Consider the following 27,625-nt stretch of genomic DNA (forward strand, 5'->3'; position numbering starts at 1 on the left):
CTGCAGTTTATATTTATATTGAAATTTGTTGAGCCTATATGTAAAAATAAATAGAGAATTTGTTTATACAGTACATTTTTATATAGTATATAAGATGTTGAGAGTGCATTTCAGGAAAACAAACCCTGTTGGAATTACGTTTATTAGCTGTTGCACTTTGGAGAAATTATTTAATCTCTATGAATTTTTTTATTTTAAAAATAAAAAAACTGACAAAACAACAATGAAGACAAAATCAAAACAACACAAGAACAACGAAAATGATACATGACTTCAAGACAAAAGGATAGAAATCTATACCGGTTGCTATATTACATACTATTATCTTCAACCAAGTTACTCAGTCCATTAGACATTAAGAATAAGATTGATCAAACAATCAAAGACAGTAACAAGTAAAAAAAAAATAAATACAAAAACAATGGAAATTAATCTCTGTGAATTTGTTTACTTGCTGAGAGTGAAAAATAATAATTCCTTCAAAGGGTTTTTTTAAGGGTCGACTATGATGGAGCACCGTGAACATTCTTGGTGCTGTTATAAAAGTCCATTTCCTGGGTGCATGTCTTTGTGAAAGGGACACTACGGGGGAGAAGAGGCAAAACTGTCTTGGGAATTACATATGAATGCTGCCAAAAGGTTACCAAATCTTAAGAGTTGGTAGGTATTTCCAAGGTCACCTATTCAGTTCATCTCCTCATCCTCCCACCTATATATTTCTCCTCCAAATCATCACTCTTTAGATTCATCTTTTCTTGGAGCTATGAGTAACACTGTAGAGCGCCAAAGATCATTTCATTTCTATCATTATTTTTGACAGCCATCACGAAATAGTTTATGAGAAAATAGTAAACATATGTTACTCTGCCTCCAACCCCAATTTAATTCCCTGCAGAAAGGAAAACTTCTGAAGTGGTAAGATTTGCCCCTGTCATCACTGATGCAATTTTTCTTTCTCAGTTTCTATGTGAGCGGCAAATATGGTTTTTAGGGCTAAGACTGAGTCTTATTTTAAGGAAGCACTTAGTGAGCCCTTACTATGTACAACTCTTGGTGGTAAATGTGGAGGGAGATAAAAATGTGTCCAGTGGTCTCTGTGGGCCATCCCATGTTATTCTAATAAGATCTCTTTCTTGGCTTAAGTTAGGCAGAACAAATTCTATTGTATGTTGTTTTCATCCAAAGGACTCTCAATGTTACCTTAAAAGTTTTACAAAAGAAACTGACACTTGTTTAGATAATCATAAATATGAATAGGTTGTCTAGTTAATATATAGATTATGTACTGGAAGACTTACTGGAAATAAAGTTGGAAAGGTTGCTCAGGTCTGAATTTTGGAGGACATTGACTGCTAGGATCAGGGGAAGATTAAACGGAAGAGGCAGGTAGGCGTGGAGATTGGGAAATCTGAGTGATTGGTGATAGTCTCTTTTGTGAATGCTTGTACTGTCCTGCACTATTAATTCAATTCATCACCATTTTTTTGAGTTCTGGTTATACATGCCAGGCTCATTGCAGCATTTTTAGGACTATAAAGATCTTTAAGTCACGTGTCTTGTCTTTGCAGAGCTCCCAAGCTGAAAGGCTAATCAAACCTGTTACTGTGAGAGATAAATCATTAAGTGTATGTAAAATTATAGGTATTTTGTGTAAGAAAAAGTGATTAACTCTTTTGTTGGGTTAGGAAAGACTTCAAAGGAGTGGTGATTTTTGAAAAGTTTCAAATAGCAGTTTGCCAGGTTTGCGCAGTATAAATGTGTATAAACATTGGGATTAGAGGTGAGGAGTAGTGGAAGTATATCAAGGTTAGAGATTAAGATTTATTGAAATGAGAAAATGTTACATGACAGCTCTGCTCATCGTGCTCTTATCCTTTTTCATTTTTTCTTTTGCTTTGGAAGAAGACACAAGCCGCTAGAACATGTGCCTCATTACATTTTTTTTTGAAGAGTTAGTCTGAATATATATATGTTAGACTGTGAGCAGCGTGGAGATAACCTGCTTTTTCCACTGATATTTAACAGTAAACTTGAAGAAGTTTGAAACTGTTCCTTTGATATATGTATGTATGTTTTGCCTAGTTTAAAAATAGGGTGTATCATTAAAACATTTGTATTTTAAAAAAACAGATAAAGATTTAGGATTGTAAACACATAATGTGATAGTTTCAAAATGACAAGAGAAAAACAGCAAGGACTTAAAAGAATGCCAGTAATTAAAAGATGGGCTGAAAAAGAGGAGGCCCACCAGGGGACGCTGAGACAGAAGTAGGCATTTAGGAGAATCTCAAAATCAGGGTGTCCTGGAAGCCAGGAGAAGGGAAAGTCCAGAATAGGGTTAGAAGCCCCAGGAATGAATAAAAATAGAACCCAAGAATGTCTATTAGTTTGCATAAAGGGATGGTTACAAGTCCCAGTTAAAATCATTTCCATGGAATGGAGGGAGGGTGGGGGCAGGAGCTAGATTACAGGGAGTGTAAGGGGAGAAGAGGAAGGGAAACAGTCTACCTTTAAAAAGACTGTGGATAAAGGGGAGAGAGAGTAGCAAAGAGGAATACAAGTCAAAGGAGGCCTTTTAGTTTGTCTTGTTAATGAGAAAATTGATACCTATTGGTCCTGGAAGTCCATGACCCTGACTTTCCTAACAGTGGAATGCCTTAAAGAAAACAAGATGCTCCTTCTGATGTGTAAATATATAATTTCACTGTCATTCAAGACGGATTCTCTTATTTTGTATCACAGAAATACAGTGCTATTCTATAACTATGTGCAGATTTTAGATTAAGACGTGCCAGAAGCAAGTACATTTGGAGTCGTAAATTAAAATTTTAATCTGCCCTTATGTGGGTTTACCTTATTCAGGGAGGGGAAAAATCAAGTTATTCCAAATGTGTGTTTAGAGGAGAAAATCAATTCTATTCCAAATGTGTATTTGGAATTTGGGAGAAATTTAGTGTATACACAAAACACTGTATGTGAGCTCCCCTACTCCCCACAGTTTAGAGGTAAAAAAGGGAAGGACTTTGGGTAAGCAGAATCTAATGATGATCTAATAGAATAATAATTCCTACTAAAGATTCCTATTTAGGATTGATTCTGAATTTGTTAACTAGTAGGTGTACCCATTTCAAACTTTTACTTTTCTAGACCATTGTCTAGAAAAAGAAATCCGTTGGCACAAGAAACCAAAGTATGGCAAAGTCAGGTAAAAGCTGTTTCAGTTATTTAGAACCAGAAACTGACTATACCCGTCTATCTCATTGTTCTTCCTAAATGTCTTGAGTAAAATTGTGGCTTTGGGTTTGAAATCAGTAGTCCAGACCTCAAATATTTCTTCTATTACACCTTATTCTTAATGTTACTAAAAATACAGTCTTTATGGACTGTGAGACCTTGCCTCATTTTAGTCTTTTTTTTTTTCTTTTGTACCAGGAATTGAGCTCAGGGCCTTGCACTTGTCAGGCAGGTGCTTGTGCCACTGAGCTATATCCCCAGCCCCTACCTTGCCTCATTTTAGGAAGTGTTTTTATATATGATTAAAAATTATATTTGGAAATCAATTATTTCCAGTTTATTAGTTATAACTGCAGATTCCTAAGGCCACCATTAAATCCACTGTCATTGAAAGTCTTTCCTCAGAACAAAATCATTTTCAGCCTGTCTTAAAATATATGGCATATCTTTACATTTTTCTAGATAGCCTAGATTTAGTGGCTTAATGTGGTTGCTAACCTACCAAAGAATGATATGATCATTTTGCCTTCTGTTCTCTAAGCTGATAGATCAGAGAGGAAAAGTGTATTTAAACATTGAAGTTTAAAAATATTAAACTGACTTGTGTCCTTAGCAACTCCTTGATATTGTCTGTTTCAGATGAGAAGAAACAAATGGTTGCAAATGTGGAGAAACAGCTTGAAGAGGCACGAGAACTGGTACGTAGAGACTGATGAGTGTGATTTCACACGCAGCGCTCTAGGCTGACGCCTTCCTCTGGCCTGAGTTACGCTTGTGGAAAGCTGAAATGTCACTAAGTAGTGTTTTTTTAATTGAAGGAAATCTAATAGGTTCTTGAGATTTTATTCTTTTTAGTAAAGGGGATTCATTCAATGTCAGCCTCTGATTTTTATTCCTTCATAATACTTTTCATAAGCGCACTAAGTAGCTAATGCTGGGTAGAGACATACTAAGTGCCATTCACTGTGGTTAACATATTACTGGCTTTATAATATTAAACTTTCTCAAAAGCCTTGCAAGACAAGTACTGTTTGTCAGAAACTCTGAAGGGGCTGAGATTTTCCCCACCTTGCAAGCTGAGTGAGCGTGCCACAGTTTTATGGATGGTGACAGAAGTCAGAGACAAAAGACTCATTTTACCCACAGCAGGAGCAGCTGCCAGAGCTTCAGCCTGGTTACGTACATCAGTTCCTGGGCCCCAGTTGCCACAGGGGTGGTGCAAGTCTGACTGTATGCTGACACAAGTAGTAGGATACCTGACAGGAGCGGAACACGGACACTGGTCATACGCCATTTTCTAGCAGTGTGGAAGTAGATCTGGTCTTTGTCCTGGAGGGGGATGTATTATTTCTTTCCTCAGAGTTGCTCCCTGTGAACAGAACTTGAAAAATGGCCTGGACGGAGTACTTAAAACCTTGCATTCTTGGCATACCCAGGAGGCCAGCTAGGAGCAGGAGAGAACCAGGCCAGCATGATTCCCAACACTTTTGTCACCACCATCTTGTAGATGGGGACTGAGACTTAGAGTAAGTAATTTAGCTGAGGTCTCACACCCTGGGAAGTGGAGCAGTAAGGGTTTGTGCCTAGGTAGGCTGAAGTCAGAGCTATCGCTTATCTAGTACTTTTTCATATAAATAAGCTTATAAAAAGGGGGCAAAACGGAGGATAAAAAGTACTGGGTCCCTGTTTTGTTTCAGAAAGCAAGCATTCCAAGTATGAGTCAGTTCATTACTGTGCATTGTGGCCCCAAATGAGTGTGTTACTGCTTTTCTAAATAAAGGGTACTTACTGGTCTTCCTTTAGTATCAGAGTATCTGATGTTGCCCATGCCCTGGAAGGTCTACCATTAGGCTCAGGTGGTTACTGCCACTGTCCACCATGGCAGCTTTACCTCAGTTTCCAGACTTCTAGTATTGCCTCTCTTTTGAAAATTTCCTTTTTAAAAAAATGCTTTTCTCTTTATTTTCTTTTTGTATCAAACTGCTTCTCTCATGCTTCTTAGCTTTCATGTAAAAAGACTGACTTTTTATGTACCTGAGCAGCCAATCAGGACACTTCGTCCCTCTGGTTGCCAGGGTAACTATAAATAGTGCAACTGATCAATCTGCATTTTAGATCTTAAGTTGACCTGTGACACTGTTGAGATTTCAACAGCAATTTTTCACCCTCAGATTTGTTTTTGATTTATTTGCCTTCTTCTGGAGACATTCTGTTTATTTGTTATACAGAATGTTATATAGGTGTTATAAAAAGCTGGTATACTGGTGGCCAAGGTTTTACTGTAACCAAAAGTATAGAACATAGCTCTACCCTCATAGAGCTCATAGTCATCTTTAGTTATTACTAATTGTACAGTTTTGTCTAAGATACATATTTCTGTTTGTTTAATATGATCAGAACAAGTTCCAACCCAGCCTGGGCAACATAGTGTCTTAGCAAGACCCTGCATTAAAAAAAATAATAAATTCATAAATTGGCTGGAGACATGGCTTAGTGCTAAAGTTCTGGATTTGATCTATAGTAGCACAGAAACAACACAACCTCTGGCTGATTTATTTAGTTCTGACAACTCCTTGCTAAAGATACTGCTTATTATATACTGCCTTTTTGATGCAGAGTTAATTATGTTTCTTCTGAGCAGTTGGTTTGTATTAATCTATTGGTCACTGACGCATCTGATATTTACCATTGTCTTCCACTCTTCCTGGCCGCGTGAATGTTGTGACAGCATAAAACACATACGTGTTACCTGGTTTTGTTTATTTGCTATGTTTCCTTTTTATTTCTTCCCTACCTCTAATCTATTTCAAATGTCCTTGTAAGATGTCTTAAGCAAAACATGTACTTGACTCTCAGACTCTGAGTGACATGTACGGTCGCAGTTATTTGGATGATCTTATTCATCTTGTTAGAACTAAGTCCTTAATGATAACTTCAGAGAAGTGCTTTAAATAACTGCTTTGTTAAGTAATAATATAATTTATTGGTGATGCACATTTATGTTGGGGCGTGTCAAGAATTTACTTTTAATGCATGCTGGTACCTGTTTGCTGTACATAACAATTGCATTCATTGCACATGCGCATATCTTAATTGTTTTTACCTCCCCTTGCCCTTCCCTCTCTCCCCCCTCTTTGCATATCTAGTTCCCTTCTCATTTGGGGAGGACCTACCTCCCTATTTTATAGTATACATCTTTTCTTTTGGTCCTGAAATTATACTTTGGGTTTCTCATGTAAGAGAAACCATGAGTTGTTTGGGTTTATTTGTCTGATTAAAGCAGTACTTGGGTTTACGAGTTTGATTCTTTCCACAATTCTGGTCACAAACTGAATAGAACAAGAACTGAATCAAATTCAGTGGTTAGGTTCAATTTGACCGTATAAGTTTTGATTTGGCTCTCGTCCAATTTGGTTTGTGACCAGAATCAGGAAAGAATTAAGTTTGTGAACTGAGGTACCACTGTATTTCACTTAACATTATGGTCTCAAGTGCATTTTCCTACAAATGACTCAAAATTATCATTTCTTGTGGCTGAGTAGTATTCCATAGTGTGTAAGTACCACATTTTCTTTATCTGTTCATCTTTTTGATGCATATAGGCTGATTCCAAGATTTAGCTATTTTGAATTGTGCTTGTATAAACATAGGTGTGTATATATCACTGTAATGTGATGTCTTTAACTCTTTTGAGAAGATACCTAAAGGGAAGAATAGCTGGGCTATTATATAGGTGTTATGGGCATTATATAGGTGAAATTTCTAGTTTTAGTTTTTCAAGGAATTTCCATACTGATTTCTATAGAGGTTGTACTAGTTCACATTCCTGCCAACAATGTAGAAGGGTTCCTTTTCCCCACAGCCTCTCCAGCATTTATTATGTGATTTCTTGATGATGGCCATTCTTCCTGGGGCAAGATGGACTCTCACTATTGTTTTAACTTGCATTTTTCTCTAGACCAATGATGTGGAACATCTTTTTCCATGTATTTACTGACCATTTGTATTTCTTCTCATACATGACTCCAAGAAAGCCGCTACGTGGAAGGCGACACAGCTGTTGTCTAGAAGCCCCCAAGGGCGTCTGCCAGAGGAGAGGCACTGGGCAGGCCCCTGTGGGGTGCAGGGAGGAGGGCGGGGGCCGAGGGGCTGATGTCCCTCGGGGCTGGGACCTCTGCACTCCGCCAGGCTGGCGACCTGGGGCGCCCAGGGCTGCCTGAGTGCATTTGTATTTCTTCTGAGAAGTGTACATTCATTTCAATTGCCAATTTTTTGATTGTATATTTTATTTGGGGGGGTCTAATTTTTTGGAGTTCTTTATGTTGTAGATACTAGTTTTTTGTCTGACGGGGGCTGCCAAAAGTTTTCCCATTCTATAGTTTGTCTTCTCAATGTAGTGGTTGTTTTCTATGGTGTGCAGACATTTCTTAATTTGATATAATCCCACTTGTTGTTTCTTGATATTATTATGTTTTTTTATTTTTTTTGAGACAGGGTCTTACTATGTAGTTCAGACGGGGCTTGAATTCACAATGGAGCCCAGGCTGGCCTTCAACTTCTGCCTCAGTCTCCCAAGTGCTGGGATTACAAGAGTGCACCAGCACGCCTGGCTTTGATACTATTTCTTGTGAAGTTGGGATTCTATTCAAAAACTCTTTTACATATGCCTATGTTTTCAAGAGTTTTACCTATTTTATCTTTCAGCAGATTGTTTCTTTTTTGCTATCTAGGTCTTCGGTTCATTTTGATTTTATTTTAGTACATGGTGAGAGAGATGGGTCTAGTTTCAGTCTTCTGCATGTGGATAGCCAGTTTTCCCAGCACTCTTTGTTAAGGAGTCTGACCTTCCTCTAGCATGTTTTTTGTCCCTTTGTTGAAAATCAGATGACTGAATGTGCCTGGGGTTATTTCTATATCCTCTCTTCTGTTCCACTGATTTATGGAGACCTACCAATAATTTCAGTGATTATTGTTTAAATCAAGGCTAATTAAAATTGTCCTTTGTTTCTTATTAAACTTGAGGTCTGTTAATTGAAATCTGATTTTCCAGCTTATCTATATTCTATATTCAGTCTCTAACTCTGAACAATAAGAGTTTTATTAGTGAGAAATTTATATTCACAGAAATAACTTACAGGAATGCTTTGAAAAGCAAAATACATTGCAACATTTTTGCATTTTGTGCTTATAAGACATGGCCTTGGGCCAGTTTGTCATTATTGGTTTTTATTTTTAATGTCAAGTACAAATTAGCTACCTCTGTGACTTTGTATGCTAATGCTTTCTCTATTTCTTCATCGCCAGTAATCATCATTACTATAGTTAAGGTTGAGCTAGTGGTGAAGTAAGAGACCTGTTCTAAGAATATTACAACAGTTATCTCATTTAATCTTCACAGCTGCCCAAGGAAGGAGTTACTCTTAGAAATGAGAAGAAGAAGGCAGAGAGATGAGAAGAACCCTGTTCAACTTCCAGGGCTATTAAGTAGTGGAGTTCATGTTGGGAACACGGGAGTCTCACTACAAAACCCATGTTCTGCACCACTACAGTATATCTGCATTGCCCCCTGTTAAACACTCTTGTGTTAGATCCAAAGTATTATATGATGACAGGTTGTGAAACAGCGCCCCTCTGTGATTTCAATAAGTTGTGTGTGATTTAGCATATTATTGAATCCATATATCTCCTTTTCAGTGTAGTTATAAAGTATAAAGAGTTAGACTGGAGGTTGATAGCACATATTGGTTGGTATGTGGTTTTCCTAATCAGAAAAGACTTTCCAAAAGAAATTTCACCAAGTGACTAGAGTGGCTGGTTTCATGTGTTAGCTGCAGGCAGTAGTGACTTGGCTTATCTTCCCATCATTTTGGAGGTTCATGTTAAGAAGACCAGATCAGGTTGGGCTGAATGATCAGATGATGGGCCACTTCAAGGTTATTGAAATCAAATTATTGAAAATATTTGCATTAATGTATATGCTTGACCGAAATTCTTGACGAAGTAAGCAGCTTGGCACTTTGTGTGTCACTTGGCAAGTACTCACTAATGACTTGTTGAATGGAACAAAAATTAAGCTCAGAAGTAGTTTCAGTGTTATTTAATCATGGGCAGTCAGCACCATGTGCCTGATTCCTCAGCTGTAAAATGAGGCTTTGGAACTAAATGCTTTCAGCTCCAAATGTTTGTCAAATAAAGAATCAGCATATGCTTTAAATTATGCTTTTTCTCTACCCTCTAGCTGGAACAGATGGATTTGGAAGTCCGAGAGATACCACCCCAAAGTCGAGGAATGTACAGCAACAGAATGAGAAGCTACAAGCAAGAAATGGGAAAACTAGAAACAGATTTTGTGAGTGAAATTCCTTCCTTTGTCATACTTACTAATTTTAAAATGAGTTTTCACTTATGTTTTCTCTTCATGCCTTAATCATTGTTAAATGCATAGTCTTTAGAGGCTCAACAAAAGAGAAAGAACATCTTTCATTATTTATGAATTAGAGATCTAATGGTTATAGAGATAGCTTTTAATGGGATTTGAGGTATGTTGAATTCATTATTTGTGGTAGATCCAAATCATGTAGCCCTTTGGGTCTGGATAGTATTTATTAGTATTTGACATTCATTAGAATTTCACAGCCTTGTATCTGGCCTTACAAAGTGTGTACCCTTTAACACACAGTGTCCACAGCTGGACTTCAGGGGCCCTAGATCTCCTGAGAGTATGTGCGTATTTTTGGATGCAATTTTCTGTGTGCGTTTTTTCATGGAATAAGCTCCTAGATTTACTTAGTCTTAAAAGGATATATTATATCTCCATCAAAAAGATAAGAAGAACTACCTGTGCCTTCCATTAATAATTTGAATAAGTGACCATTTATTTGATTATACTGTGAGAACATTTAGTTTTTTCTTCCTATATGGCTGGCTTTCAAATCTACCCATTTTATAGCAAATTTGAAAATATAAATTTAAAGGCATGATGTTAATATTACTGGTAATTAAAGTAGAGCACAATTAAACAAATTCCACTTTTGGTTATATCATGCTTTTTCTCTACCCTCTAGCTTGAACAGATGGATTCATTATTTATGAATTAGAGATCTAATGGTTATAGAGATAGCTTTTAATGGGATTTGATGTCTAAAAGTATAAAGCAGGGTGTTAAAGGGTTATTTGTACACTCATGTTTATAGCAACATTTTCATACTACCAGAGGTAGAAGCAATCTGTGTGTCCACTGATAGATAAATGGCTAAACAAAATGTCTACACACAATGGAACATTATTCAGCCTTCAAAAGAAAGAAAATCTGACACGTGCTGTAACATGGATGAATCTTGAGAACATTATGCTAAAGGAAATGAGTTGGTCACACAGATAAATACTTTATAATTTTACTTCCTTGAGGTATGTGGAGTGGTCAAGTTCAGAAAAACAGAAAGTAGAATGGTAGTTGCTAAGAACAGAGGAGGGGAGAGGGAAAACAGTTGTTTAATGGGCATAGAATTTCATTTTTAGAGGGTGAAAAGTCCTGTTGAGGAGCTAAACAATGAGTATATTTAAGATGATTAAACCGAACATTTAAAAATGGTTAAAATGGCAAATTTTGTCATATATACTTTGTAATTAAAAGTAGAAATTTTAAAGAGACATATAAAATATATATAAAAACAATACTAGTAGTAAAATGAAAAAGAAGTTAATGCAAACGGTAGCTAACAGCTCTTATATAGGCTAGTGCAGGAAATTAGGATTTCAGTAAATAAATTTCATATAAGCCACAGGAAAAAAAAGATGCAGATGAAAAAGACCCAAGCCTTACATGTGAGTGACAGATGTCATGTGCTGCACATAAATCAGCTGTGTTTCTGAATTGGGGTTCAAGCTCATAAAGGAAATCCAGAACTTAAAAGGAAGGATCTTCCCATGTCTGTTCCTCCCTTAGATGTTTTACGCTTGGAGGTTATACCTGCTAGGCTACACTGTACCTTTCTATACAAAAGTGTGGACATAAGGTGATTTGTAGTTACACATGTTTATTTAATATTTTAATGGATATTTTCCTTAGAGGTTGAGATGGGCTGCTTTAGTCATTGTGTTAGTCAGCTTTCTATCACTATGACACAATATCTGAGATAAGGAGAAAGAATTACTCTGACTCACAGTTTGAGAGACTTCAGTCCATGGTTAGCTGGCTCTGTTTTGGGGCCTGAACCAAAGTAGAGCATCTTGGCAGGGCGTGCGGTAGAACAAGTCTGCTCACCTTATGGCAGCCAGAAAACAAGGAAAGAGACGGGAAGAGGCAGCATTTTCAGTGTCCTCTTCAAGGACACACCCCTAGTGACCTCACTTCCTTCTGCTAGACTCCATAAGATTCCACCAGCTCCCAATAGTACCAAGGACTGTGGATTTACCATGTGGGTCTTTGGAAGACATTTCAGGTTCTAGTCATTAATAGTTACTCTGATGCAAATGCCTATTAAACTGTGCTCTTACTAACAAAAATGTAGAATCCATTATAGATTGAATTTAGAAAAGAAATGTAAATACTTAGTTTCTGCTCTGTGACCAGGTGAAACCTTCTCTAACTGCTTTGTGAGAGGATGGTTTCTCTTGAAGTGTGTGAGAAAATTGGATTTATGTAAGTTTGATAGCTTGAATTTCATCTTTAGGGAGTTCTTTTCCAAATACAGTGTTTTTTTCTAGTGGGTTTTAGAAAAACTAAGTGTATTTGTTTGCTAAGCTCTCATAGCAGTATACTACAGTCTTAATCACTTAAACAAAAGAAATTTGTTTTCTCATAATTCAGGAGGCTGAAAGTCCAAGGTCTAGGTCACTTTTTTCTGAGCCCCCTTCCTTTGGTTTGTAGGTAGCTCTTCTCCATTTCTCACCTAGTCTTCTGCATGTATCTGTATCCTAACTTTCTAATTTTATAAGGATACCAGTCATTGAATTAAATCCCACAATAATGCCCTCCTTTTAATGTAATTGCCTCTTAAAAAACTCTGTCTCCAAATACAGTCACATTCTCAGGGCTAGGGATCAGTACTCCAACATATAAATTTACAGGAGGCACAATTTAGCCCAGGACACTGGTTAGTTTTAATCTTTCCTTTTAAAGGTTTTTTCCGGAGTTAAATTATTTCTGTGGCTTATTATGTCTTCTAACCTAATATCCAATCTACTTTGTTTCCTAAACAGTTTAATACTGAGGAGAATCCTTTAACATCGTAAAATAGGTGTTTGGAGATTCTATTTTTGGATAAGTATATTTTTTATTACAAAGAAAAATGGAAGCAACAACTAGGAACTTAAAATTTAGGCTCTAGGCTATTACTAAATATTTATGCATATATATGATATATATATATATATTTATGACTATACAGTATATATCTCAAGAAACTGTATCTCCACAGCTTTCTTCTCCCTTATCAAGACACATTTTTCCCCACTAGTGCCATATCTATTGTACAGTGATTTATAGTTTATGAAGTATTTTAACATGCATGATTTCATTCTGGTTGGAGAAGTAGACAGAGAAGATGAAAATTACATCCTCATTTACACACGACACAACCAGGAGGCTCAGACTGATGAAAGACTCCCTCCAACATGTCTTTCTTGAGTACTACAGTCTGTCAGACACTGTCCTAGGTGCTGGAATATAGCACTGAACAAAATAAAGTTCTTGCTCTAATGGAATTTAAATTCTATAGGAGTAAAAAGTATCTACTGGGGAATGTACTAGACAAATAAGCAAATACAATAGATTATAACTGCAGTAAAATAAAGTAAGAAATGGATAAAGAAGGACCACAGGGTGATTGTGGCTATTTTTGTTAGTGTGTTTTCTGTGGCTCACGTGAGAGAAAAGAGGTATGTGTGGTTGTAGGGGGAGGCAGAAGAAAGATCTCTTAGGGCACTGTAGGCTGTGGTAGTACTTGGCTTTTACTCTTGGTTGGTAAGAAGCCAGTAGGGGGCTGAAACAGGTTCTTACTATGTTGCCCGGGCTGGTGGCAAACTCCTGGGCTCAACTGCTTTTCCTACCTCAGCCTCCTGAATAGTTGGGACCACAGTCATATACTACCATGCCTGGCTCTCAGAGTGGTCCTTTGACTCTTGTTTTACAGCTTTCTTCATTTTGCCTTAATATATTACATGAGATATTTTACTAGATTCTAGAAAATATTTACATAATTCCCTTCATTATTTCTTTTCTGTATTTAATTTTTTTTCTTTAAAGAAGCAGATACCTAGAAATACTAAATTTCAAGAAGAAGGAGCAAAGGTAGTCTTTCATCTCTCTCTCTCTCTCTCTCTGTCTCTCTTGTTCTGTCTCTCTCTCTCTGTCTCTCTGTGTGTATTGCAAATGGAGCAGTTCTCCTGTTCTCTTTTGGGGTGCACTGTGCCAGTGCGGAGAGGCAGAGGACAGTGCAATACCTCCTGGTCCACTTACTTGCTTTCTTACCCCTTCCATTCTGGCTGATCTTTATGCACTTGAGTACCACAGACTTCTGCACTTCCTCTACTCTTCTCCGATACCCTCTTAGCCACTCCTGTGGCTTCAATGACCACATGTATAGGAATCTATAGTTCCAGTGCAGATCTCTTCACAGCTCTAGATTATTGTTTCTTACTACCTACTGGACAGCTTTACCGCAGAGTCTCTTAAGCAGTGTTATAGTTTATATCTAGATGTTCCTGCAAAGCCTCATGCATTCATAGGTAGGGCTTTGGGGAGTGACTGGATCGTGGGTGTGTTATACTAGCCTACTAATTGGTTTAGCGTGGTTGGGGTATGGCTGAATGGATTTACTGAAAATGGAAGGCCCACCCTGGGTGTGAGTGACACCAACCAATAGGCTTGTAGCCTTAATGGAGTAAATAGTTACGTGATACTGGATCATGAGTGTGTGGGTTAATACTGGGTTAATCTTCTGATTAGTTTAGTACAATTATTGGTATGGCTTATGGATTTACTGAAGATGGACGGTACATCCTTGGTGTGCGTGTGGCAGCAACCAATAGCCTTGAAGGGAAAAAAAGGCTTGCTGCTTCCTGCCTGCCCTGCCATGCACTGTTTCTTCTCTGTCACGTTCCTCTGCCGTGCTCCCTTACCTTGGAGCTAGCTGACTGTGGATTGAAACCTCTACAAACTGAGCTAACATACACCTTTACCCCTTTAACTTGTGGGATTCAGAGCAATGAGAAAGCAATTAAGGCAGTAACACTTAGTTCGTATAAGAACCGGTTATTTCTGAGTTACCTCTAATTTTTCTCTATCTAGACATTCCATATCTAATTGGTCACTAAGTATCAGAAGTCTTGTCACTTAAATATCTCACACATTCATTTCTACTACTGTAGTTTCTCCATTTGAGTGATTATAGTAGTCTTTCCTACTTCTGGTCTTCTATTCTAAACCCTCCACACCATCCCAGAATTAGCATTCTAATATGCTGACTTGAAAACAGCATGTCACACTATTGCACAAAATCCTAGAGTCCTCATTATCTGATGAATGAAATCTAGGTCAAATTCTAGGCTTTTTAATCATTTGACAGTTTACCCTAAAGTCACTTGGGCAGCCCATTTGTTTATGTACTGACAGTCCCAAGTGTTGGTCAGTCAGGTATCATTTTAAGAAGTTGATTCTTGTGTTGAATAAATTTGATAAAATTGTCATTTTATATTTCCTGCTATAAAAATTAATGAAAAGATATACAAATTTTGGTCATCTTGTATTTAAATAATTGATCTAATAAGTGATTAATCTCTTCTATTGTAGTAATGTATTCTACACTTGATGTTGTATTTCCTATGTTTTGGAAAGGTATATATTAGCATTTTCCTTAAACAGTGTATCTCAACCTTTTTAAAAGAGTCACCATCTGAAGAAGCTCTTCTCTTTCTTCCCTTCCCCTTTCCCCGCCTTTTTTTAGTGTTGGGGAGCTAACCCAGGGCCTCCCAAATGCTAGGCAAGTGGTTCATCACTGAACAGTATCCCTAGGCCAGGCATTGTTTTCCTGAAGCATTCTTCTCCTCCCCTGATGAAATGTTAGTATCACAGATATACTTTATATTTATGTATCTATATATTATGACCTTTGGAGAGCACACAACTTTGCAGTAGCTAAGATTCTTCATCTTGCCAAGAACCAGATTTTGCCCGTGTGGGTATGACACTGACCTTGTGGACCACGCATGCTTTAAACAAAGCCAGATTTCATTCAGTTGGCTGGGTGCTGTCTGCAGATCAGAGGGTGCTCTAAGTATTATTGTTAAGCCTTGTTAGGACCTGTCCTGTCTTTAATTAAGGTGTGGCTCCATTTGAGTGACTGCAGTGTTCCATGAGTGCTCTCTCTCCTATTTAGTGGGATTCTGTGTTCCTGCACTGGGCAATCACCAGAATCTTCATTTAACCCATAGCTTGCTAACACCTGTTCTCTGTGAGACTTCTGAGCATGCAAATATGCAAATTCATTTTTAGCCACAGTCCTCGGGGGACCATGTTGTAGCTTTCTGGGGCTCCTTTTCTGCATGGCTCCCTTTTTGTCATTGTGCTGTTCAATTTCACTCATCTCAGTAATACTAAACTCCAGCATCTGCCTCCTAAGTTCAGCAATGTGTTGTCTTCCATTTGGCCTCTACCTCCATGTGCTACAACCTGAGTACTGTACCTGCAGGCCGAGCGCCGTGGCCACTGTAGGATAATTTCATGTGTTTCTTTTCTCTAAGGGACTGTAGTCCTATTGTCTAACTTTGAAAACAATTGTCCATTATTGGAAGCTGGAGAGTTAGTCTGGTATCAGTTACTATGCCATGACTGGAAATGAAATAGTTTTAGTGGATAATTGTGTGAATAATCTGAAAATGAAAAAATAATGATCTAGTGTTTACAATGACCTATTATGGAATTAAATTTGTCAATGGCTAATTATCTATTTAAAAGATTTTAAAAATTCAGGCTGAAATCTCGGATTGTATTGTGAGGGGTTTGTAGATGGTAACATTTATCTTTATGTTCTGTTTATACTGGGAACTGTTGTTATTCCTGATGGTTCTGTTCACTTGCCTAATTGCATTTTTCTTGATTTGGGGCCTCTTCTGGCCTAATATTGTTCATGTTTGGCTTACTGTAGTCTCAGATTGAGTTAGGAGTAGTGGCTCCAAAAGAGTTCAAATCTAGTCACTTTACTTTTTCAGGGAGGAAGGGAGGAGAGGGAGACCACGTGACTTAGCTCTGAGTTGCGCAGCTGTTTAGAGACAGGGCCAGAACCACATACACTCAGCGTTCATTTTCATGTGGTGTCCGTGATCCTTTGCGGTCACCCCTGTCCAACTCCAGTGTTTCATATCAGGCTATTTAATAACCTGTTTGTATTTTAGAATTCATGTATTTTAGCTGTTTTTTTTCTTTCTTTTCTTTTTCTCCAGTATTGGTATGAAACTTGCCAGGGCTTGGTCATGTCAGGATGTTCCAGGAAAATGAACTAGTTAAAAGGGAGGGGGATAAAAAAAGAAAAAAAAAATAGAGTTGAGGATTTTTTCAAATTTAATATTGTTTGTTTCTAAGAAGACAAATCAAATAAATTAAAACCTTTGCACATACACAAACAAGAGCAACAACCAAACCCAAAATGTATACAAAATGACAAAATTTTACTGATAGAAAAAGGAACAAGTAAGGGTGCACCAGGATAAGGTTCCAAGGGTTACGAAGACGTGGCGTGTTAATGCTTTCACAGCACTGATATTGTACTTATATACTGAGATGCCAGCACCATCTTGTGGTTGATTTTTGTAGTTGCGTGTTCCTTTCTTATTTTCTGTGACAAGCTGAACTTCCTCTAAAACATACACACATAGGGAAGGGTGGAGGATTAGATTGTAATGAGTGTTAGAACTGGAGCTTTTTAGCCCCTGTCTCAAGTTCACTTCTGTCCCAGGTCAGTGGTGCCAGAATGCTGTCCTTTCCCTGTTTGGCAGGCTATGTGATGTGATTGTTAGACCAGCTCCTAGTGCAGAGCTGTCTACATCAGAGAATGGCACTTCTATTGACAGTCTCAGCAGTGAGGCTGAATGGGCCTAGAAATCCAACTACCTGCAGACTACCGGAGCTGGTCCCTTAGGTCAGGGTTCAAAGGATGTTGTGGAACAGCTTGAAGCTTTTACTGCCACTTCCTGCACTCTCTCTTTTCACAGGCGAATGGACAACTTGAGTGTCTGAGTTTATGAGTGAAGTGAGTTCGCATCTTCTTCTTTTTAAATTCTGAAATGAAAGAGGTTTGAATAAGGATGAATTTAAAGTTTGATTTTTATTGGAAGATGAAGAACTTGATGCTTCTGTTTACATTGTATCTTTCCTGTACTTGTGGCTCCCTGGATGTTTTACTTCTATTTTTGTTGAAGATATAGAAAATCATGGAAACATGTCTAGAGGTTTAGATAGTCTCCGTGGTAATGTGTGATAATTACAGCATCAGCTAATCCTGTTTGCAGGAATAAAGCCAGACTGGTCAGGACCGTCTCAGAAAATTCCCTTTGCCATGTACAGTTAATTAATATGCCTACCATTTGTAAAACAAGTGTAAAAAGTTGTACTTGTTTGATTCTGTGTGCAAATCTCTGCTCATTACAAAATATTCTGAAATAAAAATAGAAAGAATAAGAAATCATTTTGGCCCTTACTAGTACAGAACTATATTTTCTAGGAGCCAGTAGTGGTGGGGCCTGCCTATAATCCCAGTACTTGGGAGGCTGGGGCAGGAGGATTGCTGCAAGTCCCAGGCCAGCCTGGGTTATATAGTGAGTTCAAGGCCAGCCTGAACTATATAGCAAGACCCCGTCTCAAAAACAAAAACAAAAATAAAAAACTGTTTTTTTCAGTTTGGGTTATTTCTTTCCAATATCTTTGCCTGTAATTTGCATAATTTATTCTATATAATACCGATGTTACTGGGTCCATATGTATTTTTTTAAACATAAGCCCTAAAACCTTTGTATTTTCCATTTCTATAAGTTCTTGGTCATTTTAAGGGGTGCATAATATTTCATTCAGTGATGGTAACCTTTTATGGAACCTTCATATATATATATATGTATATGCATTTATTCTTTCCATAATTTATTGTGCTTCAATTAATATATTTAAATTATTTAACCAGGATCATTTCTAAGAAGGCAGATTACTAAATCAAAAGGCATCAATAGTGTTAGAACTTGTAATAAAATATGCCAGGGTCTACATTTTTATCATGACCCATCATACCGTTTTTGTTCTTTCTCCATATTTTCTCCATGTTACAATACGATTTCAGAGACAAAAATTATACAGACCAGGGCTGAGTACATTATATATCTTCCTCGTTTAATACTCAAACAGTTACATAAAAAGATTACTATTATCTCTGATTATGAGGATTTTACAGCCTGGAATTAAATATAACTGAGATTTTTTTATTCTGAGATAGTCTTCCATGGAAGATATAGTAATGTTGGTAAGGTCAGCAGATATACCTGGCTCTCCATATGGTATAATCCTGACCTCATTTCACATTTTCAATATTTCTTAATCAAAACAAGGATATTTCTTGTAGCTATTTGGATATGACTGGGCTTTAAGGGGGTATTATTGTATTTACATATAAAGTCCATCTGTGCACACATTGTTTGCCTTGTTTGCAGTCATTTTTCTTCAGAAGATGGTTTTCCATTGCTAAGGCCCTACTAGGTAAAACTGTTGGAAAAAAATCACCATGGGCTTGGCCTCTTTTGTTTGTAGAAGTCTCATTTATTTTGGCTTCAAGTCCACTCACAGAGGCTGTGTTCGTTTCAAAGGGGGACACAGGAAATAGACAAACTTGATAGGGAAGAGACCAAAATCTGTACGTAGCTGTAATCACTGCCTTCTGGGAGCTGATCTGCGCTCGCTGTCACGCTGGTCTCTTTCTCCTGGAACCTGTAAGACTCTTGCTCCATCTTCTCTCCACCATATACCCTTGAATGCAACAGCATTATGTGTTAAATATTTTACCATTGGTCTCATATGCTGAACTTGATGTTGGCCCTCATAGATTTTGTTTACTCTGGAAGTTCTGACACTTTCTTCCAATATGACTGGTTTTATGATGACTACTTTGGGCTTGAGACCATTGCCTTTTGCTACTGTAAAGTTTTATGACTTGTAAAAATAACTTCCATATCCACTGTAATCATGGCAAAGTTGAGGTGTGTACTGATACAGATATATGTGTGTATATGCACCTACATGTTCATGTTTGTGTAAACTTTCTTTCTCAAATACAGCATTAGATTCCTAATTAGATTTTGCAGTTTAGTTGCAAAATACTTTTGCAATTTCACTGAAAACACAACAGTGTTTTCTCATAACTGGAATTAAATTTATGGTGCTAGTCAATGATGAAAGAAGTAAATGTTTTATGACTTTGTGGTATTCTAGTAAGTTTGAGTTTTCTTAGTAGATGAAATATTTTGCAGAGGTAGTGCTAAGTTGCATACATGCAGTTTATTGATTATTGGTTTCATTATAGTTGTCTCCATTGTACTGTGTCTGAAGTGAGTTAAATTATTACACATGTTTCTGTTTGCTCACCTAGGAAGTAAAAAGAAAAGATGTAGAGAGGATTTTGAAAGATTAATTGTAAACCTGCAACAAATCCAGCTTTATTGTCAGTCACTAGATGGCACTGTTTGTTTGCAGAGTGCCATTATTAAAAAAGAAACTGGTAGTAACTGAAATTACTGCCTCATGAATAAAATATTTCTGATGGGATTTGCATTTCTATATTGGCTGAAGACACTGTGTTGAATGTTTTATTAACCAGCCCAGTGCAACTGTCAGCCTATTAAAGAGATCCAATGGTCCCTGTTTAGATAAATAAACTAAATAAATCCAATTCGTCAAATTGTGTTCCTGGCTGTTTATTTTCCATTCTTTTGATGTACAGTTTATTTTAAGTTAAAGCCACATCGGTTTAAAAATTAATGGGAAAATGTTATTTGGTGTTTGGAACATGAAGAAGCTAATTGCCATAGTCAAAAAGCCAGCTCTGTTTTCATGTTGTTTGCTCATAAGTAGTAAACTTTTTATTGGTTGCTTATAAATTGCCCCATGGTCAAAACTTGTCTGATACTCTACAAATAGATGGCCAGAGATTATGCTATCAACATTTGAGGAACCCCTGTGTAATTTCCTGAAGAAAAGTACTATGTACTTGTACTTGGTTTTCCCTTTGAGTCTCGCTCATTTTTCATGTATGGTATACTATTCCTCGGGAGGAACAGTACTGTAACTAATGAGTTTTTTGTTTTGCTTTGTTTTTATTTTTGAGACAGGGCTTCGCTGTGTAATTCAGGCTGACCGTGAACTCACTACATACCCCAGGCTGGCCTCCAACTCGAGGTGATCCTCTTAGCCTCCCAAGTTCTGGGGTTATAGGCATAGAACACTATGCCTTGCTCTAATTGATTTTTAAGTGAAATTTCATTTACGAAGTAATTCACTCTCATGGTAAATGTCAAACATTAAAGGAAGGCAGTTACACTGGGGTAGTGATTTTACAAAGGAACCAAAGGCCTTGAGGTGGTGACTTCACGCAGAACAAGTGAACACAAGTTCATTGTCCTCTTAACGGCGGATGTTCTGGGGATCTTGAAATCACAGTTGTACACCACTGACTGAACTCAACATCTCTTACTTAGGCCCTAGGGCTACAACAATATTTGAATAACTTATCAGTTTTGTGCTTTGCCAACCTAGAATTGAGGTTAGCAACTTGAAACGATACATCATGGTTCTGACTTCTCTTTTTCTTTCATAAATCTTTAGTTGCTTTTTTTTCCCATTCTGATTATCTTTTATGTAGTTGTACATGCATGAGGTTCAGAGAAAAATATAAAATGGGTTAGACACTTTTGACTTAGTAATAGCTCTTAGGAACATTCAGCTAGTTTTGACGAAGGCTGAACCAGTTCTGATCTTTAGAGTGAAGGTTTTTAAACTGTAGTAGATGAAAAGTTTTGCCCTGTCAACTATTTTAAGGTTTCTTGTACAAGAAGTAAAAGTGGGACTAGAATAGATTTGGCCAGATAATTTGCTGTTGAGTCAAGTCCTCATAAAACTAGAAGAGAATGGACCGTACAGATAGTTGGTTTCATTTCTTTGCTTAGGTTGTTTTGTTTAACGTTGCATCTTTTAGTTACCAAAACTCGAAAAATCATATGTAAGAGTAAAAATAAATAAGAAATGTGGAGTCAAATAGTCTTTTTGGCTTTTCTTTCAGGGAGTTCATTAGGTTGTTGTTTAAGTGCCTTTGCTAGAAATGCCTCTAAAATACTTTAATGCAGTCACATTAGGAAACCCCAAGAACTGTGCCTCTTACCTCAGTGCATCTTAGGAGTTCTTCCAAATCCTCGTGTCTTTCTAAGTGTACAAAACCCACCACAAGTCTGGCTCCAATACAAAAGATTCCAAGGAAACATCTGAATTGTCTCGTTCTCCATTTGCTTCTATTAAACATTGCATAAAACAAGTTATCACTGTCTTGAACTTGGAGATCTGCAAAATGGAGATTTATTGATTATGAAGAATTTGACCTATAATTACATTTAAAAATGGAGAGAGAATATCAGATTTTATCTTTTGGAAAGTCACATTTCATGGCATTGGCCTTGGTGTGCAGTATTTAATTATAAAAATGAGACACATTTCTGAAAATGGTATTTTATGCTTTCAAACAAGGATGCCCTTTCTCAGTGCCTTCTGAGTTTTATATCTGACATTCTTTCGACTTGTTTAATAGGATAATGCATCGTTGATACTGAGCAACTAACATTGTTTGTTTTGTTTTCTTATTTTGATAAACCTAGTTTTCAAATAAATTTCAACTAAGGTAAGAATATGTATAGTTTTCTTATTTATTGACATATTTGATATGTTAAAGTAAAACTTAGAAAAGAGAAAATTACTATCTCCATGGTTAGAATCTTGCAGATGTATAATTTTCACTTCAGTGAAGTTTAAAATTTTCTTTTCCTACTCTTTAAAAAATAATGTGGTTAAGTACTGTATATTCTAAATGGTATCTGATCTAGGGTTTTTTGTTCGTTTGTTTGTTTTTTCTCCGGTACCAGGAACCGAACTCAGGACCTTGCGCTTGCCAGGCAGGCGCTTTTGCCGCTGAGCTAAATCCCCAGCCCCCTCATCTAGGGTTTTGATTTGAAGGCTTTATTTATACTTCTAAAACATCATGGAACTATTGCTAGACATTTGCTAGGAGTGGTTTGTTCCTATTTCTCGAACGCTGCACTGTGTCTGAGCCAGATTTGGCCATGGCCCTCTCTTCCAACAGGGCAAATGTAAAGCGGTGAGAAAAGTCGAGGGACTCCAGACCTGAGGCCGCGAGCATGTGGCATATTCTGTTCCTTCTGTGCTTCAGTTTCTTGATCTGCAGATTTGGATTGTAGTATAAACCTTGCCCACCTGTGGGGGAAATACAAGGGCTCAGTAAAATAATAAATATGAAAATACTTTGAGAGCTACCCTAATTTTAGTCAGTGACTTTCCTGTGGACAAATAGTCATCCTATAATTAAAGGATTTAGAGGTTAAAGTATCCCAAGGCCAGAAGACTCCTTAAATACCATAAAAACATAAACCGTTTTCCTCAGTGTTTCAGTGGACTTGGTGTGGAGGCTTGTACAGAGGGTGGATGCATGAAATCTTCCATCTCACTCTCTGATGTGACCTTCTAAGTTGTATTGCTTTTGTACACTAGCATGTTTTGTTTGTAAAAGACATCTTAGAAATTAATCTGTGGTAGCAGCAAGCGAGGTTTCTCCTTGACCTTTTGATATTAGAATCAGAATTAAAGGTAGAGGAATTACGATATTACATATTACTTTATGTCATTTTATTATGTGCATTATGTACTATATAGAGTTGTGTTTGCATGGAGGTCAAACCATACACTGAATTCCTTTGGCTTTTCTTCTCATTTCTTCTCCAGTTTCTACTAAATGACCCTTCCTGAAACTATTAGAAGTTGCTGTCTTGAGTAGGCCAGATCTGGCCTACATTGCAGAGACAGAAATGGAGTAAGAGTCTGTAGGATCTGTTAAATATTGTCGTTAATACCACCAGAGTTGACTATGACATACCTAGGACAACAGCTAAATAGCCTTCTGATTTAAAGGTTGCAAACCTGAGAATGTGGGAATTGGGTCCATAATATGCCCATAAATATATAGCAGTCTAATATGCAAATAGAAATAGTATGATGGAACTAAAATACTTTAAATCAGGTTCTTGGTAGTAAAACAAATATTACTAAAATAACTTCAAGTGAAAGAACGATAAGGAATCTTAAGAACACTTTCAAGCTGATATTGCTTCTATTTACTTCATAGAATTAGAAATTAATTCTATGAAAATAGAAATTCTATATCTGTATCAAGTTTTCATCTTGGTACTTTTCAACACTTGGTTGTTGTTTAGTATAGATTACTGTAACAACTTTGTATTTGGTATCTATTATGCACCTAGCCTTGTGCACGGGATCAATAGATAGATGAATGTATTTTCCAGGGAGCTCATAGCCTTAATGATTATAGTAATATGGTAAGGGCAATTATGGAGTACCAATGGGGTAGTTGTGTGCAGATGGGGGCTTCTGACCTAGGTGTGAGGGAAGGAAGTAGGGTTGTGAGGGAGTCCCCCTCTAGGAGGTGGAATCCAAACAGAGTAGCAGGATGAGGAGAGGAATTTGAGAGGAGCAGGGTCTATTCAGGCTGAATGAACAGTGTTAAACAAAGACAGGTGGGTAAGGGCAGAACTGGGGAAGTTGGGGCTGGGGACTCAGAGAAAGGGAGGAAGGGGAGGGCTAGAGTATTTAAAGTTGCTCCAGGTATAAAATATAGAATGAAGGTATAGCTCAGTGGTAGAGCGCTTGCCGAGCTTGTGCAAAGCCCTGGATTCCATCCCTGGCACCTGAGAAAAATAAAAATGACACTAGGGCCTTGGTTCCCAAACTTTGCTGCACATGAGAACCTGAAGTTCTTTTTTAAAAAATCCTCATGTCCGGATTTCACTCCCAGACAACGCGATATCATTGTTGTGTGCTGTGACTTGAGCACCAGGAGGTTTGGCGGTTGTTTTGTTTTTTGTTTTTTAAATAGAGCTCTTCACGTGCCTTTCTGTGCAGGGGAGTTTGGGAATTATGAGCCACAGTGTGGGGAACTGAGTGGGAAAGCTGGGCAGAGCTGACAGGGTGGTGAATTGAGCAGCTTGGCCCTTCCTGAATTCGTGATGAGAAGCTACAGAAAGGTTACATGTGCTGGGTAGGACAGTACCTTTATATATTGAATGAAGCACTTAAAACAATGAAGCTCTTTCATATGAACGGTCGTGTAATGTATCTTTATTTTTTAATTTTCAAATTTGATATTATTTTAAATAAATTTTTTTAGGTTGGCAAAATCCATTATCTTACAATGACAGTTTTCCAATGTTTATATTAAATTACTTTAAATATTAATTATCTTTTGATACAAAGTTAGGTACTATGATAGGCTTTAGTTGGGGAAAATATAGAAGCCATGCATGAATAATTTCTCCCTAGGTGGCAAAACAAATACTTTAAATTTTCACTTAAGCTTGGAGCAAAACAAAATAAAAATAGTCAAGTTTAATTGTAGACAGTGTCTTTGACCTCCTACCGTAAGGCAGTGGCAATACATTATCTTCATGTTTGTTTTTTGTGTTTAAAGTTGCTGTTTCAACTGCTTTGAAAATAGGCCTATAAATTCTTTTGTAAGGGCATACATCTAAGAGTTTAAAATTTTTTTTCTATTTATGTACTATAGATATTATTTCTGGGTTTAGTAGGAAAAATGTGTATTTATACACATGTAAATACACATAGACATTTCTTCTTCCCCTCATGAATTCTCACAACTTAATTTTGTACAGGAATTGTCAAGAAGTTGCTGGTAATCTCTAATCGGAGAAAAGACTACGGATGAGATGGATAAATAAGACTCTGTTATGGCCAGCATCTTCATTGATCCTAACAGAATTGCTCTTTGCCTCCCGTGTCTGTATTTTCTCTTGGCAGTAAGCCGAGTGAATTTGGAACAGAAAGAAAGGGAAAATCTACTTGTTTCCAAATGATGATAACTGTGCACTGGTGTGGGAAAATAACTCACAACTTGATAGGAGAATTACTGGAGGGTTTCGTGTCTGTTGTTTAGTTAGAAAATTAAGGTTTCTTTTGTAGAAAATTTCTAACTTAACATTGCCCATAGCTTATGATACCAATTTAAATCTTATGATCATAATAATATCAAATAATATTTAGAATTTTAAATTATTGAAATAACTTTTGGGTTATTTTTAAAAAATATATTATTACATGTTTGTGATACATAACAAATACATTAATCATGGGGAATCAGCATCTATATCTATATCTGTATCTGTATATATCACTCTTGGTCCATTTTACCTCTTCCTCTCCCCTTTCTCCTTCCTCCCTCCATTGCTAGAGAACTTTGGACTCTTTCTAAATAGAATTTAGTCAGAAGTGATACAGATTAGAAAAAAACATTGTCATATGTCCTAAGCAGTTGCTATTTTAAAGTCTGTGATATCTCTTACAACAAAATAATTGTTCTTTAGTGCGGTACATGGATTAAAGAGTTGTGGTTTATATTGCTTTATTATAGACTTTGAATTAAGAGAGATTATCACCAAGAAAGTATGCAATTTAAATTTTTTAATCATATAAGTTTACTTATTTTAAAGTAATTGTTTTATCCTGAGGTAGATTCTAAGGAAGTAATCCTTTTTTGTATATATGTCAGGAGATAAAGATTTGGGGTAAAGTTGTTGGTGGTGCTTTTTATATCTGAGAGGGCTTTCTGTCTTCCTGCTTTGTTCAGAGATTTTCAAAGTAGTACAATTATGTTTCCCAATTCAAGAGGAAAGTGGCCATAGATGGCACTGTGGTTTGCACTGATACTAAAATATACCACATTGTGATATTATCGGAGAGAGATTTCCAAGACCTAGTTCATTTAAAACTATTCTTTTGCGTAAAGATTTTACTTTTCACTCTGAAGAGTTCATTTAACCCAGCAAAATTAGAAATACTGTGTTTTAAAAATATTGGCATATTTTATAATTGATTATGAACAGCTATACTTTTACGCTCTTGATAATGTCTTTCAAAATTGGGTCTCTTTTAATACTGTCTCTGGAAAATCTTTTTCCACAAGGGTAGCACACTTTAGAAGGTAAAAATTAAAGTACACACACACACCTGTGCTTCCTCTTGTCTCCCAGAAAGCGTCATTGAAAGCCTGCCACCAAATCAAGGCATTTTGTCTTTTGAGTTCTGTCAGGACTGAGGCTAAACAACTGTCACTGGCAAATGACAAGAGGCACCGACAGTAGGGAAAAAAAGAGAGAGAGAAGAAGTAGGAATGGGGAAAACAGAAGCCTAAGAGAAAAGGAGGAGGAACGCCAGGTACGCTCCAGCAGTGAGGATGCCGGCAGCAACAGCCTCAGGTGCCAGTTTGTTGGTAGTTGTACGGCAGCCTGCCTGCGCTTGCTAGATCCAGATACTTTTGATGGCGTTTTGGGATCCACACAGTACTGAGAAATACCTTAAAGTGCAGGTGGATGTTGTCTTTAAATTCATTTGCCTAAAGAATTTCTCCAGTGCTCCAAATAAAGATCTATAGAGAGCTACTCCGCTCAGTGTTACTATCACATGCAGATGGGACCCATGCAGCGAGGAATATTAACTCAATTCTGTGTGTTTACTGCCTGTTGTATGCATTTCTACCTTGATAGATGTGTTGGTAAGTTTGAGATACTTACCTCTTTCTTAACTGAACACTGGTAGTAGCAAACTTTCTTTCTCTTTGGCCTAGAACAGAGCTTCTCAGCCTCAGCGTGACTGAACTTGTGGTGGGTGATTCTTTGTTCTGGGGCTCTCTGGTGCCTTGTAGGGTGTTTAGCAGAACCTGAGCCTTCTGTATGCAGTCTTGACAATCAAAAATTACCTCTAGATATCCCAAGTGTCTTTTGAGGGGTAAAATTATCCCTGACTGAGAGCCACTCAGTCTAGAATGATTGCTGACAAGTTTTAGGTAGAGGGAGTGATGGAGGTGGGGGGAGGGGAGAGGGAGTGAGAATTAACAGCCGAGGGCCTCTCACAGGCTGGATACCATGTTGTATTTCATTTATCCTTCACAGCCGGTGTATAATTCCAACATGAACATATGTAAAGTGAAAGCATTTTCTTAAGGTGTCATCATTTGGATCCAAGACTTCAGGTGAAGTCTAGCTGACTTTAAATCTC

At 37.3% G+C, this 27,625-nt stretch overlaps 1 protein-coding gene across 7 annotated transcripts in view; it reads left to right on the forward strand.

The window, feature by feature from the left end:
- Positions 1 to 27,625, forward strand: part of Vti1a (vesicle transport through interaction with t-SNAREs 1A) — a 368,205-nt gene that overhangs the window by 7,464 nt on the left and 333,116 nt on the right. For all 7 annotated transcript variants that reach the window (XM_013515815.1, XM_013515816.1, XM_013515819.1 and 4 more), the window contains exons 2-3: positions 3,874 to 3,932; positions 9,473 to 9,583. In XM_013515815.1, the coding sequence (XP_013371269.1) occupies positions 3,874 to 3,932; positions 9,473 to 9,583 (170 nt within the window). The remainder of the gene's footprint in view (positions 1 to 3,873; positions 3,933 to 9,472; positions 9,584 to 27,625) is intronic.

Source organism: Chinchilla lanigera, unplaced genomic scaffold (assembly GCF_000276665.1).
Source record: "Chinchilla lanigera isolate Chin_1 unplaced genomic scaffold, ChiLan1.0 scaffold00030, whole genome shotgun sequence".
Lineage (NCBI taxonomy): Eukaryota > Metazoa > Chordata > Mammalia > Rodentia > Chinchillidae > Chinchilla > Chinchilla lanigera.